At 44.3% G+C, this 19,657-nt stretch overlaps 1 protein-coding gene across 3 annotated transcripts in view; it reads left to right on the forward strand.

Moving 5' to 3' along the window:
- The window catches only part of nhsl3 (NHS like 3), a 66,079-nt gene extending 54,329 nt beyond the window's left edge, over positions 1 to 11,750 (forward strand). For all 3 annotated transcript variants that reach the window (XM_083774685.1, XM_083774686.1, XM_083774687.1), the window contains 8 exons: positions 734 to 901; positions 1,442 to 1,485; positions 1,670 to 1,826; positions 3,022 to 3,129; positions 3,744 to 3,910; positions 4,911 to 5,111; positions 5,759 to 9,278; positions 10,334 to 11,750. In XM_083774685.1, coding sequence (XP_083630811.1) covers positions 734 to 901; positions 1,442 to 1,485; positions 1,670 to 1,826; positions 3,022 to 3,129; positions 3,744 to 3,910; positions 4,911 to 5,111; positions 5,759 to 9,278; positions 10,334 to 10,374 — 4,406 coding nt within the window. In that variant the 3' untranslated portion in view covers positions 10,375 to 11,750. The remainder of the gene's footprint in view (positions 1 to 733; positions 902 to 1,441; positions 1,486 to 1,669; positions 1,827 to 3,021; positions 3,130 to 3,743; positions 3,911 to 4,910; positions 5,112 to 5,758; positions 9,279 to 10,333) is intronic.
- The last annotated feature ends 7,907 nt before the right edge of the window (positions 11,751 to 19,657 follow it).

The raw sequence follows: 19,657 nt of genomic DNA on the forward strand, positions 1-19,657 counted from the left end.
TTGCATACCATTATAATGTCCATTTGATCATAAGAACCAATTACTGTACGTGCTACGACACAGAAGCATAAGGAGTCCAACTGGTTCTCAAATGTTTTATTTGCAAGGACCCCCTTAACTTAACCAAATGGACCCTTACGGGTTCATTTGGTTCCATTTGTACACTCTCAGAGTTACCGACCTGTCATGGTCATTCCGGACTAGCTCTTTATGTGTTTTTGGTGATGTTATCATCGTCCGCTCATTTTGTATGTCCGTGGCAAAAAATGGAATTCGGACAAAACTTTCCATCGTGAGGCGCCAGCATGCCGATGACGGTCGCTGTTCTTTGGGAGTTGCAACCTTCCCACTCATGTTGTCTCTATCCTCGCTCTGTTGCAGCAGGACCCAAGGGTCAACCTTTCCACTCATGTTGTCTATATATCCTTGCTCCGTTGCAGCGGGACCCAAGGGTCAACCTTTCCACTCATGTTGTCTATATATCCTTGCTCCGTTGCAGCGGGACCCAAGGGTCAACCTTTCCACTCATGTTGTCTATATATCCTTGCTCCGTTGCAGCGGGACCCAAGGGTCAACCTTTCCACTCATGTTGTCTATATATCCTTGCTCCGTTGCAGCGGGACCCAAGGGTCAACCTTTCCACTCATGTTGTCTATATATCCTTGCTCCGTTGCCGCGGGACCCAAGGGTCAACCTTTCCACTCATGTTGTCTCTATCCTCGCTCCGTTGCAGCGGGACCCAGGAGTCACGACTGGGAGCAGAAGAGGCTGACGGTCCACTACACCGCCTCACTGCAGCACCACCAGGAGAACAACGTGTTCATCGAGGGCAGCAGACCACAGTACCTGGAAGACCTGCACACCGAGGCCCAGGAGGGCCTGAAGATACAACAGCAGCAAGGTGACTACGCATGCACGCACGCACGCTAACATGCTGATGGAGAGGTGGATGGATAGATATGTGACCGTTGATAAGTCATAGAGTTTTTTTAATATTTTCGTTTTTTCATGTCATATGAAAGCAGGGAATCATACAGTAGCTTCAAATAGACATTGGTTGTTCAGTTTGCGAGCTGAGAAAAACAGGCTTGAAAGGTTCACTTCTGTGGACTCTAACATTACACCTAGCTGTTTAAAACATTTTTCATATTTACATCGATTTCAGCTCTGACATTTATTTCAGACATGATATGTGAAGAGTCTGCCTGTGCTAATAACTCATTTTGGATAAAACTCCTGAACAATATTAGTCTTGCCGCCATGACTGTCTCTGTATCAAAAAGAGTCACATATGATGATAGATAGCTAAATGATATTGTGGATAGATGTGATAGATATGGTAGATAATTAGACGGACGGACAGACGGATCCAACACATATTACAATTTAAGCAGAGCAACAGTGTTCATTTTAGTTGTCTTATTTGTTTTGTCTCACACAGAGCACAGGAACGGTGTCAACTTTCCTGATGACACGAGCACTGCCGTAAGTACAACAAAGCTTGATGAGTGACCTCTCCGTTTTATACACTAACAGAATACAACCCAATTAAATAGCGGATCTTTGTGTGTGTGTGTGTGTGTGTGTGTGTGCTTGCGTGTGTGTGTGTGTGTGTGTGTGTGTGTGTGTGTGTGTGTGTGTGTGTGTGTGTGTGTGTGTGTGTCTGCAGTCTGCAGACCATCTCCAGCCTGAGCGGGACGGCTCCACAGACAGAGGTGACAACTTTCCGTGTGGAATCTCAGACGACGGGAGTTCCGTCACCGCGGCGACCACCTCCGCCGCCATGTCAGCGGCGGTGTCTGCCAGGCCTGTGCTCACCCGCCAAGGTGAGATTAACCCGCCACTATTTGTACAACTCTCAGAGTTACAGACCCATAAGGGTCCATTTGGTTCCAAACTATCATTTAGCTGAGGACCCCCTGGAACTCCCTCAAGGACCCCTGGGGGTCCCCGGACCCCACTTTGGGAAACACTGGTCTAACCAACGTACTATGTGTAAAAGTTTTACTTAAGTAAAAGAAAAAATCCCGGAATTCAAGTACAAAAAGTATTGGCATCAAAGTACCCAAGTACCCAAAAGTTAAAAGTACCCATTGTGCAGAATGTCCTATTTCAAGTTTAATTTCAATCTTTGGAAAATAGCAGATCTACAAGCTCACAAAAATGCGTCACCTCACGACGCATTGTGAGCTTGCAGATCGGCTATTTTCAAATGGCCGTAATGTATATGGGGCTGGAGTTGTTACTGTATGTTTTGTAATAATAATCAAAATCTACAAAGTAACTAGTAACTAAAGATTTCAAATAAATGTAGTGGAGTAAAAGTACAATATTTGCCTCTGTGATGTAGTGTAGTAGAAGTAAAAGTACTGGAAATTGAAAATACTCCAGTAAAGTACAAGTACCTCACAATTGTACTTAGGTGCAGTACTTAACTAAATGTACTTAGTTGCTTTCCAGCACTGCTGAAAAGGAAGCATTCGGGTCCTGTTGGCCCCATCATGATAATGGGGTGCTAATCATAGGCCTGCATCGCGTGCAGGACGGGGTTGATCTTTATGAGACAGAGCAGAGGCACGTAATCTGGCATGCACGTCTCACTCCCAGCAGCATGTGGCGCCGTTGTGGGTATATGATGTGGAATCAAAGCCAGAGCGACAAAATAAAGAAATACAGTATGCACACACACGCTCATGCGTGGCGTTCGCGCGCGCACACACACACACACACACACACACACACACACACACACACACACACACACAGCTGTAGCTTATTTTATATACTCTGAGCATCGAAAAACCAACACTGCCACTGCCTGGCACGTCACAGCTGGCGGTAAGGCATGCCATGTGTGTCTGTGCGTGTGCGTGTGTGTTAATGCAGTAAAACAGCATCCCCTTTGAGAAATGCCAGTTTCCTGCAACATCACACATCTTGTCATTAATCCCACGTTAACTTAAACTTCTCCAGTCTGAAGTCCTTCTCCCTCCTCTGAACGTCGTCTCCTTTCTTTCCCAGCTTCCACATTCAAGCCTCTGAATCCAGTGAAGACGACCGATAAGGGCAAGAAGAGGACCCGAAGGACCACCATCATGGGAATACCCCAGCAGGTCCAGAAAGAGCTCGGTATGTCCACCAAACCAATGTGTATGAACAACATGTTATTATTATAGACAATTCTTTCCATATTTTCCGATTTCGGTTCCATCGTCAAACATGGATTCGTTAAAAATAATACTTTTAGAATGGCCCTAAAATGTTTGCAAAGTAATGTCGACATACCTTTCCATGATGCCAGTATACACGTCACGGTTTTTGAGCCTTTTTGAGATTTTGGTCCTTCCACTTTTTGGTTTGTGCAAAACGCCCACCCAGCGCCGGGGCCAGAACGCTCTGCACCACCGGGATGGTTTACCCAGGCTTCTTTTTTTCTGCTTCTTTTTTGGATTCATGTTTCTGCACCACCACAAAAGAGCACCTTGTTAAAAAAGAAGTTGTTTTACTGTGCACACATTTTGAGACTCATTGTTGCTCCCATCTATGGATCCGAAATGCGAACATTCACCAGCAGTATCCTTTGCACATTGATTCATTCTGACACATTGAGTGCAGCTCAGACCTCAAAATTGCAACATCCTGAGAATTCTGAGATTTAATCGGCTTCAGGAACCTGTGTTGCATTACAAATAGTATGCCTTAAAAAATAAATCCTTCAACGATGGCATTCATTCTCCTTCCAGCTCTGCAGAGGAACTCCACATTCCAGCAGCTTGCTCCTACACAGCTTCCCAATGGCCTTGGACAGACCAGCGATAGCCAATCAGGGCTTGTAATCGTCCCGACTATTGATGGAGAGACTCCGTTAGCCAATCAGGAAGGGGCCAGAGTGCACCTCACAGACCTTGAGGTGAGGTTCTCCAAAGAAATTGAAGGGACACTTTCCTGTGGCCTTTGTGTGTGTAATATGTGGTTTTAGATTTTAGCAGTGTCCATGATGTCACAGACACTGGTCTCACTTCCTTCTTGGACTACATGTTTTCTCAGTAAGACAGCCATCCCCCTATCCACAAGGAGGAGCAGTGCACCAAAGCATTATGGGAATTGTAGTCCAGGAAGAAAGTGAGCCCAGTGTGACATCATGGACACTTCTAAAATCTAAAATATCTAAAACCACAGCCAAAAGGTCCATCGCTCCGGCGTGCAAAGGGTTATGGGAAATTGAGTCCCAATTCATTACAATGGTGGGGGTGGAGCAGTGCGGGGCGCTTCCTGCTCCGTTCTGTTGTTGTGGTCGGCACTTACCGTATGTTTGAACACTATGACAAGCGATTACACCGTTTTAAAGTGGATTTTCATGACAAGCAACTCAGTGGTCAAACACGGCAGTGAAACCTGAAACACGATACTTTAATCCCACCATTAAAACAGTTAAGGAATATTTTTGAGTGGTGCAACCACTCCAAGGAACAGCTTTGTCCGTGTCCGCCTATGCGCCTATGTGGCCATGAGCAACAGTATATGACTATAGGGTACCAGTAGGGGCGCTGTTGTGCCAGAGAGAGAGAGATAGTATTAGTGCTGCACTGTTGCCTGCTAATGAGAGAGAGAGAGGAGAGAGGGGAGTTGCACCACTCAGTTCACACGGGTGTGATTTTTAAATAATACCCACGTTTTTTTGTGAAAAGTTATGATGAAATATTAAAGAAGAGTACGTCACATTGCCATGTATTGCTGTACTTCAATATTATTTTTGATGGGATATTTTACATAGGGTAAAATATACCTGAGTTTAGTGATGATTTGACAAGAAGGATGTTTAGTGTTCTACGGTTATCATGAGTCAACTATGTGCATGTTTTCTAATATACGGAAGTTATTTTCCCATTTCCCTTGTACCCTGAGATCAGACTTCCAGAGAACAGCAGCTGCTTAGGCACCATCTACACACAGTGTACCATGACGAGCACCAGGGACCTGGTCAGGGCCAGTACCAGGGACCTGGGTTCCCACTGCACGCCACCTCCAACCAGAGGCCCAAGTCTGTAGCTGTGCCTGGCATGACCACCTCCTCCTCCTCCTCTCTGTTTGGCTACCTTCAGGAGCCGCAGGTCAGTAAAGGATTGTGGACAGTGTCCTTGGCTTCTAAATGGTTGTGTTTGTGCAATTTGGGTATAACAGTATTTCTAACAGTAATATTTTTTGTTACTGTACTTAAGTAACATTTTTAGGTATTTTCTTACTTTACTAGAGTAATTCAAATTTTTTATACTTTTTCTTCTCAGTGGTAGATATTGTAGGCTACTTTTTACTCCTACAATTACAATTGTATTACAATTGTAATTACAATTTACTCGCTACAATTATCTGAAAAGTTCAGATACTTTGTAGATTTAGATTCTACTAAACATACATTAACCAGCTAAGCCCTAGAACTTAAGCTATTTGAAAATAGCCAATCTACAAGCTCACAACGCGTCACTTTGCGCCGCATTGTGAGCTTGTAGATCTGCTATTTTCAAAAGATTTTTTATACATTTTGAAACGTTTGGTACTATGTAATACTACTGTAAGTATATTTTGATGCCAATACCTTTGTACTTTCACAAAAGTAAATATTTTATACCGGACTTTTACTTGTAGTATTTCTACATTGTGGTTTTTGATACTTTTAATGAATTAAGATATCAGAGTAGAGGTTTTCCCACCACTGAATATCACCCTTTATTGATTAAGATGTGTTGACCACCTGTTCTAGGGTCCAGTGATGTCCATCTCACCTCAGGCCACCTACCTGTCGAAGATCATCCCCAACGCTGTCCTGCCGGCCTCCGTTGACGTCATCCAGATTGACCGAAGCAGCCGTGCCCGCGGAGGCAACGGCAACCACGGCGGGAGTGTCCGCACCGTGAGCAAAAGCAGCCTGGCGTCTGTGGGCTCGTCAGCCAGCTCTGTGTCCTCGAGGAGATCGGAGGGAGAGGGTTCCAATGCCGAGCATTCCCTCGACTCCGCAGCGATGCCCACGAAATCGTCGGGCTCTAACTGGAGTCCATCGCATTCTACCGAGACCATTACGTCCAACCCCTCCGTAAACTCCTCGAATCGGAGAGTGGACGTCGGTAGCCAACAGGCGGCGGACCTCGCTGGGCTGGGGAGCCAACCAAAGCGGCATGCCGGGCACCAGGACCATGTGCGTTCCAGGAGCCCCAGCGTTATGAGTGCAAATTCCAGTAAGGCCCCCGGCTCTGATTCGGGATCTGTCTCTGCCGGGGACGTGAGCAGTAGTGGGCAGGAGAGTGTTAGAAACAGTCAGTCCTTCACCCGTAGTCTGTCTGTTATGAAGACCAAGTTACCCCCGGCACCTCCGCGGAGAACCAACTCTCTGCATCACAACAAGATAAGGACGGACTCCAGCGGTCTGGCAGATCCCGGTGACTCTGTATCTGGAGAGGAGAAAACAGCCACGAATCGTGGTTTGGCAAAGGACGAGGCTAGGATGGTTGCTGTGGATATCGGTAAGACTCCCGTGTGTTCAGCCTCCTCCAGCCCTATCATCCCCATGCAGGTCACCTCTGGTGGGACCGGTGGTCCGGAGCTTCACCCGGAATCCACTTGTTCTTCTCCACAGAAAACCCCATCGGAGGAAGGGAAATTTGACAGGACCATGTCCCCCTCCAGCGGCTACTCCAGTCAGAGTGGCACGCCGACCCTCTCTCCCAAAGGGATCTGCCCCGCCTCCCCCGACAAACAGAAGAAGAAACCCGTGAAACCGGAGAGATCCGGTTCCAGGGCCTCATCCTCGGCGGCGTCCCCGTCATCCTCTCTTACCTCGTTATCATCGTCTACTTCTGAGCCTCTCAGCCCAGAGGTCCTGGCCAATAATAGCCCCAGTCCACTTCAGCAACCTTCTGTTTATGAAATAGAAAAGGTCAATTCTGTTCCACCTGCAACCACGGCTGTCAGAGAGTTGTTCAACATTCCGCCGCCTCCCAAGGTCAAAGCACCGTGCCCTCCCCCTCCGGAAACCTGGGCTCACAGCCGGCGTACCTTTGAGCTTCTCTGTGGACCTTGTCCTCGACAGACCCAGTCACAGAAACCACTGCAGTTGAAGGAGGGTGCGGTTAAAAAGACAGTAGCTCAGACTGGAGCCAGCAGAGAGCCACAAGGTTTGGATGAAAATCAAACATCCTTGGAGGAACCCACATTGCCATTGCCGGAAAGCGATGAAAGCGTATTTCAAGACAAACCTGAGAAAGTGTTAGCAACAGTTACAGAAGGTGTCTCCCTGGAGGTCGACAGTATGATAAGTCCAGGTACAGAGCAAGAAAGTCTGTCCGTCGCAGACAAGACTGAAGCAAGTATGGAAGTTCAGACACAGGAGCAGCCGAGTCAAAGGCCACTGGACAACGGCATAGAGAGTGGACAGACAAAGCCAAAGAAAGAGCCCCCTCCAGTTATGAAAAAGCCTGTGTCTGTGAGTCTTAGGGAGGAATCAGTGTCAGGGACATCAGTAGAGGGACAGCAACACACAACGTTTGACAGCATCACAATAGAAGTCCACTTGCCTGCTGAGAATGACACATCTTCAACGCAGGCAGAGGTCAAGGAGTTAGTTGATCAAGACGAGTTTGAGATGAACGGGAGTGAGGTCGCGCCAGAACCACCCACACCCGATACAGCCATGCATACGCTTTCCGTAGATAGCCCCAAAGTCAAAAAGGTCTCGCCTCCACCTTCCCCTCCTCCAGCCTACCAACCCACACCTCCTCCCACCAGAAAGACACCTCCCTCGTCGGTATCCACCCCTCCACCCGAGGAATTAGAAGGGGTACAAGAGGAGGAGACTCACGTCCTGGAGTCTTCCTGGCCACCTCCACCGCCTCCGTTAGAAGGGGACCCCGTGTTTGATGGCGTGGAGGAGTTGGACTTCCCTCCACCACCTCCTCCCCTGGCAGACAGTCTGCCAGATGTTGTGGACAGCTGCGTTGCTGAGATGGATGTTCCCTGCAGGTCCCCTGTGGCTCCAGAGGAATCTGGCGTGACAATGGAAGATGCTAAAGAAACTGGGAAATCTGTCGATGCCAAAGAAAGCACGGATTTGCCCTCCGCTCAGACTATTATGGAAGATATAACAGGAGACGCTGTTACACAAGGCTCCGCAGTTGAAACTGTGGACGAGCAAGCCTCATACGAACCAGTAATGACGGATTTGTCGCAGTCAGATGATGTCTCACCGGCACCGTCGGAGACCCCACCTTTGCCGACTACAGCGCCACTATCAAATTCTCCCCTAGCTCCACCCACCAGTATTCCCCCACCACCCCCACTGCGAACGGAAGATCAAATGCCCCCCGAGCCCCCTGTCAGTGCCTCACTTTCACCTCCGGTCAGTGTTGCTCTAACACACACTCTTCCGGGTGAGAACCATACCTGTAGCAGTATCAGTTTCAGGAGGCAGCCCAGTCTAGCAAACCGAGAAAGCAGGAGTAAAGAGCTCCTGTCACGACATAAAACTACACCTCCCAAGGAAGACGCAAATATACCCCTTGTCACCCCTTCCTTGCTCCAGATGGTTCGTCTCAGATCGGTCATGGCCGAAGATCCGGTGAATGCACCATCAGAGGAGAGCAGGTCGACCGAAGGAGCGACCCCAACTCAGGAGAGTTGTCCAGTATCCACACCGGGGTCCCAAGGCACTCCGCAGAAGCCCATCCGCAAGTCTCTGTCGCAAAAATCCACATCTCCGGCAGGGAAAGTGTCTTCTGTGACGCTGAACGCCCCTTCCATGCGCCTACAGGAGGCCATCCGTATGAAAACTGCAGCTATGTCTTCAAGAGATGGCCTTCCATCCCGGATAGGCCTGAGACCTTCCATCAGCAGCAGCGGTGCCTGTGAATCAGGGTTTCCTTATCCCAGGTCACCCGAAGGGGGCGATGTGCACAAGTCTCCTGCCTCCACCGCCAGCTTTATCTTCTCCAGGAGCACAAAAAAGGTTGTCGTAGAAACGCCTGCTGCTTCCTCCCCGGAAGCTCAGGCAAGTCTCAAACAAAGTTTGGCTGCTGAACTCATGCTGGTTTCAGACCAATCAAAGGCCTCCCATGTATGCAGTGATGGGGCGAAATCCGATAAAGTGCCGCCACCTGTAGCGAAGAAACCACTCCATGGAAGTGCCAGTCCTTCACACAAGCCTCCCGTTTGTCATCCGAAGACACAGCTGGGCACGGAGGTTAATGGGGCAGTGCAGCCTGGGACGACACCAAACGAGCTAGAAACCACAAGTAAGCACACAAACTTGCAAAGATGTAGCCTATTCGCAATAGTCTTACAGTAAGCAAGAACAAAAACATGGCAATACATCATATACATAGAAATAGTCATCATTTATCATGCATAAGCTAAGAACCTAACAGTGGAGTATATAATTAAACTATGCATATATACTATATAGTGCTATGTCTACATAAAATGCTATCTAAGTTACTGTTACATAAGTTGAGCTTTTGTATACGCCTGTAAGGTCGTCGGGGCTAGGGCAAGTGCTACTGGCTAAGATGGAGCCTGAAGAGGTGGGTGTCAACAATAGATCAATAGCAATGATGACTCACGTCTTGTCATGAAAAGACAGAATGCAAATACCAGCATTACGCTGATTCTGAGAAGCGAAGCAGTTAAGCCCTATAGAACGTGCTCTGGTTACTAACAAGAGAAAGCTACGCACAAACAACACCACACACTGCTTGCTTTCCTGTCAAATTAATGTGCAAGCATGTGCTTCAAGCTGCCTTAATGTAAAGCTCATGATCATGGCTTACCAGCTGAATTAGGCCAGGGAACTGAAAACCCCTTATACCCCTTAATGTAACTGTATTTTAGTTTAATTTATTCGCACAATAAAAACAGCACAAAAAGGTAACATCATTCAAAGAGAAAAATAAGTGCAGGTGAGAAATGAAACCCATAAAGGGCTTATGGTTCTCACCTAAACTAATAAACAAATGGTAAGTTAGACAAAGTAATAAAACATATGGTATGAAACAAACAACAAATGTGTGAGTCTGTGCATGAGTGTAAGTGTAAGCGTGTCTGTGTATGTGTATGTGTATGCAGAATAATTAAGGCTACATTACATGGCAGAAGCAGTGAAGAGGCTTGATTCATAAGGCTGGCCCTCAATCTACAGTATGTTTAAAGTTACAGAGTGAAGATGAGGAGTTGGAAATATGTATGTGTGTATGTAAAGTAAAGAACCTATGTCTTTAATGGAGAACTGGTACGTATTCTGTTAATAATACCTTGACTTATGGCATTTCTTGTCTTTTTGTCTTGTCTCCAGCTACAACAGTGACACCAGACACAATTGAAACGCTTTTTTGAAGAAAAAAACTACTTTGTGTCAACTAAAGAAAGTGGACTCATGCCGGATTTGAACAAAGAAAAGGACTACAGTACAAGCACGTGAATGAGAAATAACAGCAGGGGCCAAGGAGTCTAAACAATGAGTGACATTTAACTCAACTGAGTTTTCTTGTGTGCAACGTTTTCTCTAAAAGCCTTAGCCTATAATGGCCTTCCTACATATTTATGCAAAAAAATAATGTGTTGGTCCCCGTTTCTTATGATAGCTTTATTTTGGAGTATTTTTCTAAACTTCCGAGTGTCTTTCTGCTCCAACTAGGGCCCTCAGGGTGGAATGGTGCAAGTTGGTTGAAGGCTGTGTTATGTTTTGGCTTGTATTGGGAAAGAGCTCCTCCAGGAGGCTGAATTTGGTAGTGGTCACTCCAGCTCCAAAGTGTTTGGACAAAACATTTCGGAACAGAGCCTATCGTCTAATGAGGTTATATTTTCAACGTATTTTCTTTGTTGTAACGGCATAGGTGGTTCTTATATGGATTTGCGCCATCTTCATCGTGAAAGGCTCACGGTTGTATCCACCACAAGCATCCTCATCTAATAAGATGACATTCAGAGAATTTCAGACTGACATGATGGTATATAATTTTTTGCTTATGGATCAAACTACAAAAACAATGATGCAAAATGTAAATCTTGCTTCTGAGAGTCTGGATAGAGGGATCCAGGATAGTGCTTGAGAAAAAGGGATGCTGCACATTTTAGTTAACGGTAAAGAAGAAAAGCACTTTTGTAAAGCAATAGTAGAAAAACAGTTTATGGCTTTAAACACAGCATTTCAAAAACAAAACATAAATAAATCTTTAAATACATGAATTAACAGCATCTACACACAATTTGCACAATCTATTGTTTTGGATATAATAGGTCAATCCAACACATCTGAAATATTTCTGCTAAGACCACACTAACATTACCCTATTTATTTATGTTTGATTGTTTCTACTGTTAGCATAGTCTTATCACCTTTCCCTATCAAATAGAATATTTGAAGAAAGGCTTCCAATGACAAATGATTTTCTTCTGGAAACCACTCGTGGGGGATGTAAAGATTAACCCTACATGATTGATACACTGGAATACACTTAACGAGAGGTCTTGATGTTTTCTCAATAAAGTGAAATCGTCAGCCTCTCTTTGCATTTGTAATTTTTTTGCTAAAAGCCTGTTTGGTACCTTGCCTGTCACTATTTGCACAAACTGCCCTTACCCAGCAAATTTATTAGTGAGTTTTTTTGAGGCTCTTCTGAGAGTTTTGAAAAAGGTATACCTTTTGGTGATTATGACTTAAGAATTATGTACAGTTATTACTTCTATAAATAAATTCAAAGTGTATTAAATGTGTCTAATTCTTTGCACAAGTTTGTTCTTCATAGATGTTCCACAAATGGCGTTCTCGTTTCCATAAAGGACAGGCACAGCGACGCGTCAGGTAAGATTTGGGGTTAACTCCGCCCACTTTGGGTGCCATTTTTTCCAAGCTTAAGTTGAGGGGCCAAGCCACAGACTCTTGTCTGTCTGTCAAACCAACTCCAGGATTAGGATTGTAACATTAGCAGAAAGGTTGTTATTTTGAGAGAAATGTCCCGCAATATGAATACACTGGGTGGTGGTCTGGTCGGGTGGTCCATGCACTGTCCATCGCCTAACGTGATGCTCGGCACGCGCCTACCCCAAACAACAGACATGCAAGCCATCAGCACACTGCGTTATGGCTGTCCACAGATAAATCCGTCGTAGTGTATGCGTTCAGTTCAGAACTGTCAATGTTGTTGTTCACCGTTTCCTTAGATCTGTCGCCATAGTGACAATGAGGCTGGAAAATGGCGACCGGAAGTAGCTCGTTCTGAGCGAGCCTCCACTCTGTGCCGGTCCTTTATTGTTAAACCGCATGAACCCTAGTGTTCTATTCTGGGGGTAAACATTCAGCAATAACAGATCTACAAGCTCACAACACATCACAAAGTGGCATGTGAGCTGGTAGATCGACAGTGGTTCCCAAAGTGGGGTCCGGGGCGGGTCCTTGGGGGAGTTCCAGGGGTCCCCAGCTAAATGATGGTTTGGAACCAAATGGAACCTTGTGGGTCTGTAACTCTGAGAGTGTACAAATGGATCCATTTGGGTCCATGGGGGATCTGTGGGCTAATTAGTGTCAATTTGGGGGTCCAATGTTTGGGAACCACTGGTGTAGCACAATTGTTTCTCAACCTTTCCATCTTCCATGCTTCTGTGGCATTTAGTGTCAGTGGTTGGTCAATCTGAGAGATTATTGGTTGGTTGGTTGGTAAACACAAGTCTAGCCTAAATGTATGACAAGACCACCATTTTCACATGGTTCAAATTCCTAAAATCAAATCAAACTGAAAGCAGGAAGAGAAAAACACTAACCCCAAATAAAGGTTAAATCAAGTGCCTCAATAAAATAAAACTGGCTAATTATATGAAACAATGGGAGAAAAACCTATAAGTTAAAGTTAACAGGTCATCACAAAACAAATGCTTGCACTGTTTGCAGTCTTCGCAGTGCTAATCCAAATCTTCCAGCAGGTGGCAGCAAAACCGTAAAGATAGGACGTCTAAGCAAAGTAAGCATGATGTTTCTGCCCAAATTGGTTCAGGTTGAGCTGCTGAGCAGGTGCTGATTACAGTGATGATCAAACACCAATCAAGCAAATGTCTGGTCGTTTTTTGGGCCACCACAATGCTTTTCCAATGGGAGTCACATGGTTTGACCAAACATTTTTGTTTTTGGAAAAGCATTGTGGTGGCCCAAAGAAATTACCAAACGTGCTTGATTGGTGTTTGGTAGGTGTGAATGAGGCCTCATAGGTAGGCTGCAATAATTAGGCCACATTTCATTAAACTTAATTAACTTTAACATATAATCAAATATAATGATTTATGTAATTAATTTGGACTTAAAGCCTAGATTAATTACAAATAAATGGTGGTCATTCTGAACGAGTGTGAAGGCAGGGTGTGAAGATACAGTTTAGATCCTAAATTCAATTGTGTCCTATAATTCAGAATGAGTGAGAAAATGATGCATTGTTGTTAGTGGTGTGGTCACTGTGGTGGGCCGTGCACACATGGTCATGGCTGTACTTGGAGACATAGTTCCTCTAGTCTATGGGTCTAAGGTCATGCAAAGTGCATACTCTGCACAAAGAAATAAACTTTATTTGCAAACAAGGGCAGACATGCTTGGCTTATATAATGTCACTGCTGTAGGCAGCCTTCTATGCAGAGAGAAGACATACAGCCCAAGACTCCCCTAGCAAGTCTGTCTTTCTGCTGTGCTATCTCAAAGATCAATTTAAATAAAAACAGGTTGTGCACCCATTTACAAATTTGTAGTTATAGTTAGTCACTAGTCACTGCTTTATTGGGGCTAGTTAAACACACCTATCATACCAATTTCTTGTAGTCTACAACTGTATTAGGCCTTACCAATAATTAAATTCAAGAATTTAAACAGCTATTGTTCTTAATAATAAACATTTTAAAGTTGTATAGATACTGTAGCTATATAGCAGTGAAGACAACAGGCTTGAACAACAAAGCCAAGTGACAGCTGTGGAAGTGAATGCGCACGAGACTACACATGGTCGCAACCAGTGGTGGAAAAAGTACTCAAAGGTTTTACTTAAGTAAAAGTATAAATACTGCAATTTAGAACTTCTCCGTTAAAGGTAAAAGTACGAAATTCAAAATGTACTATTGGCAACCAAAAGTAGAAAGTAGGCTACTCATTATGCAGAAATGTCCCATTTTAACTTTTCAAATGTATAAAAGTCTTTTGAAAATTGCAGATCTACAAGCTCACAATGCGTCTCGATGTGACACATTGTGAGCTTGTAGATCGGCTATTTTCAAATGGCCAAAATATACTGTAGGGCTGAAAGTGGTTAATGTATGTTTTGTAATAATAATCAAAATCTACAAAGTAACTAGTAACAAAAGTTTTCAAATAAATGTAGTGGAGTAAAAGTACAATATTTGCCTCTGATGAGTAAAAGTGAGTAAAAGTAAAGTAAACGTAGGCTACTAAATATTTTAAATACTCCAGTAACGTAAAAGTACCTCAAACTTTTACTAAAGTACTTAAGTAAATGTACTTAGTTAATTTCCACTACTGGTCGCCGCCCTCATCAAGTCACCATTCGGCCCTTACCCCGAAATGAGCTTGACACCCTCGATATAAACCCTTTCATCTCTAACCAGTTTTGCATGCCTTTTCTTAGCCAAGATTTCAGGGAAAGGAATTAGTTCCGAACAGCAACCCGATGTCATTGTAAAAAAAATGCTACCAATTCTGTTTCTATTCTATTCTTTATAGCCTACAGAGAGAATGATGCAATCTGCTGGCTCCATGTGAGCAGACATAAATAAAAACAGAGCGCGCCGCACATTGCCTCTATACATACATAATAATAAATTATAGTTGAGCCAGATGGCAGTGAACTTGTGACCTACAGTTTCCGTTGACTGTCCCTGACCTGTCTATATTCTCCCAAGGACCAGAGGGTGGGTGTGTGTGTGTGTGTGTGTGTGTGTGTGTGTGTGTGTGTGTGTGTGTGTGTGTGTGTGTGTGTGTGTGTGTGTCACTCACACAGTCACACACGTCACAGTTTCCATTCTAAACATAAATAAACCCAGTCTACTTCTGAGAACCATAACCATACTCAGTCAGCTGTAGTGTTATTATTATTGTGACCACGTGCTCTCTTGTCCATGGGGTTGTTGTAATGTAAGTCACACTGAGAAAGTGGACCACAGCACATACAAGAGCACATGACTTCCTCCTACCATTACGATAATCACGTCACAATAATGATTTACTGTACTATGCTTCGGACTTCGGAGATTCAACGCCAAGGCTGTCAAAATGTCCCACATTAGAGAAACACTGACCGCAAAGAAATGACCTTACTTACAGGCATATGCAAAGGCTCAATTTATGTAACTTAGATAGCATTTTATGTAGACATAGCACTATAATAGCATTTTATGTAGACATAGCACTATAAAGTATATATGCCTATAGTTTCATTGTCTAGATATTCCACTGTTAAGTTCTTAGCTTACGTATGATTCATAACTACTTTTTTGTATGTGATGTATTGCCATGTTTTTGTTCTTGCTTAATGTAAATCGCTCTGCATTAAGAGCGTCTGCTAAATGCCTAAATTGTAATTATAAATGTCAATCTAGGTTTATAGATTTGTACTTTGAGTACTGTCATATCATTTCATTTTTATGTTGACCTGTTTATGGTTATTGTTTTAGTGATGAAAACAAGAATGGAACTCTCCATCCAAACGCCACCTGGCTGGACTTTAACCGGCTTTCTCTCTCTCTCTCTCTCTCTCTCTCTCTCTCTCTCTCTCTCTCTCTCTCTCTCTCTCTCTCTCCCACTCCCAGGCTCTGTGTGTGTGTGTGTGTGTGTGTGTGTGTGTGTGTGTGTGTGTGTGTGTGTGTGTGTGTGTGTGTGTGTGTGTGTGTGTGTGTGTGTGTGTGTGTGTGTGTGTGTGTGTGTGTGTGTGTGTGTGTGTGTGTACACGTGTATGTGTGTACGTATATGCTATATCTGTCATGGAGTTGCCCTTTCCCCTTCTTTCTGCGTCCACTCCACACACAGTGTACGGTGTTTTCCCAGCAGTTCAAAGAGCAGAGTTTGTCTGGCCCATATACTGTAGACATACTATTGATTTGTACCGTCTATCTCAGTTCATCGTCAACGTCAACATGTGGTTCACATGTGTGGTTCATGATGTAGGGGCAACCGTGACAACCTCAAACTGTGAACAAAGTTATTCCAAATCAGTCAGTGCATACAGTCTGTGTAACTCAACGGTTGAGCTGATGGCTACTATAGGGATGCGATATAGCATAATCGGAATCGGCCATAAAAATGCCGTATCGGATCGGTCTCAAAATAATCCCAATTATTTAATCGGCTTTCACCAGCAAAATTAATTAATTAATTAAAAATGTAAGTATGACGGCACGTTCTTGTAGCCTACAGTGAGTATGTTATGACGATTACACAAAGTAAGCCTATAGCTATAGTACTAAACATCTGCAAAGACAAGTTATAATCTCAGCGGTTTGTGCAAACACTTGCTCAGTGTGCATTCCAGCCAGCCACATCTTGTGAGTTCATAGATGATAGTGCGTGATTCATGAATGTGTGTCGGGGCTGGTACAGATGTCACACAGACACAAGCCTTCTCATGATGCGTTACTTTGAGACATGATACATAGGACAGGACCTTGTGTGTCCACAGTGGACTCTCTGAAACTAGGACAAACTGATCACTGTAGTCATTTAAGCCACTACTTGAGGATGCAACACATAGCGACTGTACTTGTTATTTGTAGCCCCAGTGTATTAGCGTTATGATGGTCTTTTTTAATATTGCACATCTATATTTCACATTATTTATGTAAATGTGTGTTCTTTTTTTTGGTACGTGTGATAATATTGTACTCAGGACGTCCTTGCAAAAGATCATGCTCTCAATGGTCTTCCCTGATTAAATAAATTTAAATAAACAGTCAGCACAAAGACTACATTTAATAATAATAATAATAATGCATTTTATTTATAAAGCGCTTTACATTCTGACGAATCTCAAAGTGCTACAAAGATTAAAAGCATGGCAAAAAATAAAATACAATAAAAGAAGCATAAGCAACATCATAAGCATACGGAGCGTGATCAATAACATCCTGGGACCCAACATGGTAAAACATGTTTTCTTAAAGAGTCTGTGGACTGTGGTGCTCTCAGGTGCATAGGGAGAGAGTTCCACAGACATGGGGCTGTGTGGCAGATCCAAGGCCCGGTCGCACATGGTGCGGAGGTTGGTGTGGGGGACAGGGAGAAGATGGGTGTTTGTTGGAGGAGCGGAGGCTTCGCGTGGCGTGTATAGGGGCGATGAGTTATTTGAGATAGGGGGGGCATTTCCGTAGACGCACTGGTGTGTAAGAAGGGAGATCTTGTATTCAGTCCTGAAGGCCAGTGGAGAGAACGGAGGGTGAGTGTATCATATTTTCTCACTCTCATCAGGATCCTAGCTGCGCTGTTTTGAATGTACTGGAGCCTCTGGAGGCTCCAGTACATCCGGTACAAAATCAGTGTGACATAGTATAGGCAGACAGAAAGAACATCACATACTGCAGGCGCGCTGGGTAAATTGAGACTGACTGAGGGTGTGTCACCTACAGGGGTGTGGTGTAGTTATCAGGAATGTTAAAGTATGACAAAGATGACAGCTATAGGGAACTATAGAAATGTATATGCTCCTCGGAACGCCAGGTAGTAGAAGTCAATCGTAGGCAATCAGGATGTGTTCATGATCTGAGGCATTTTGTTCAAAACGGGTGAGCGGGAAGCCGGGAACCTCACATGACTATAGAGATAATGTGTACCGATTCGCATGTCTGTAATAGCCAAAAACGTGTTTTGAAAACAGCTTGAGCCCTGAGAGAGGAAATTACACGTGCAGGATGCTTATATGCTGTTGACACTGTCTTATCGACTCCTGTGGCTATATCTATTCCCTTGTTTGTGAAGGTCCAGTATTGTGCGTGCGTGCGTGCGTGTGTGTGTGTGTGTGTGTGTGTGTGTGTGTGTGTGTGTGTGTGTGTGTGTGTGTGTGTGTGTGTGTGTGTGTGTGTGCGCGTATACATTGTCTTCCTTTCTCTCTCACCCATCTACAGTTCTCTTTCCCTGTGGAGAGAACCCAGCTGCACCTCCCTGGAGCTTCTTAAATGTCTGCATCTCATCATGATATATACCTGCATGAGGCCTGGACCTGATGACATTACAAACACGCCCTGTGATGTGTTTGATACGGCTCTACGTGATGTCTCTTCTTTTATTATTATTGTTTTTATCTTGCTTTTATATGACTCCAAAGATCACAGTGTACCTCGCCCTTCCTGCAGGCAGCGGTGGAAAAAGTACTCAAATGTTTTACTTAAGTAAAAGTATAAATACTGGAATGTAGAATTACTCTGTTACGTTACTGCTAAGTAAAAGTCCGGAATTCGAAACAAAAAGCATAAAAGTATTGGCATCAAAATGTACTTGAAGTACCAAAAGCACAAAGTAGGCTACTCATATGCAGAATATCCCATTTTCAAGTTTTCAAATGTATCAAAATCTTTTGAAAATAGCTGATCTACAAGCTCACAATGTGTTGCATTGCGACGCATTGTGAGCTTGTAGCTCGGCTATCTTCAAATGGCCAAAATGTATATAGGGCTGATGTCGTTAATGTATGTTTTGCAATAATAATCCAAATCTACAAAGTAACTAGTGTCACTAAAGTTTTCAAATAAATGTAGTGGAGTAAAAGTACAATATTTGTCTCTGAAATGTAGTGGAGTAGAAGTAAAAGTACTAGAAATTGGGAAAGACTCAAGTAAAGTACAAATACCTCCAAATTGTATTTTAGTAAAGTACTTAAGTACAAGTTACTTTCCACCAATGCCTGCAGAGAACATTTTATTCTCCAACCACGTCTCCCTGCTACACTATACAGACTGCATACAGACAGACACGTCTCCCTGCTGCACTATACAGACTGCATACAGACACGTCTCCCTGCTACACTATACAGACTGCATACAGACACGTCTCCCTGCTACACTATACAGACTGCATACAGACACGTCTCCCTGCTGCAGTATACAGACTGCATACAGACACGTCTCCCTGCTGCACTATACAGACTGCATACAGACACGTCTCCCTGCTGCACTATACAGACTGCATACAGACACGTCTCCCTGCTGCAGTATACAGACTGCATACAGACACGTCTCCCTGCTGCACTATACAGACTGCATACAGACACGTCTCCCTGCTACACTATACAGACTGCATACAGACACGTCTCCCTGCTGCACTATACAGACTGCATACAGACACGTCTCCCTGCTGCAGCATACAGACTGCATACAGACACGTCTCCCTGCTGCACTATACAGACTGCATACAGACACGTCTCCCTGCTGCAGCATACAGACACGTCTCCCTGCTGCAGCATACAGACACGTCTCCCTGCTGCAGCATACAGACTGCATACAGACACGTCTCCCTGCTGCAGCATACAGACACGTCTCCCTGCTGCAGCATACAGACTGCATACAGACACGTCTCCCTGCTGCAGCATACAGACACGTCTCCCTGCTGCAGCATACAGACACGTCTCCCTGCTGCAGCATACAGACT

The sequence above is a fragment of the Protomyctophum parallelum genome, assembly GCF_964188405.1.
Source record: "Protomyctophum parallelum genome assembly, chromosome: 1".
NCBI lineage: Eukaryota > Metazoa > Chordata > Actinopteri > Myctophiformes > Myctophidae > Protomyctophum > Protomyctophum parallelum.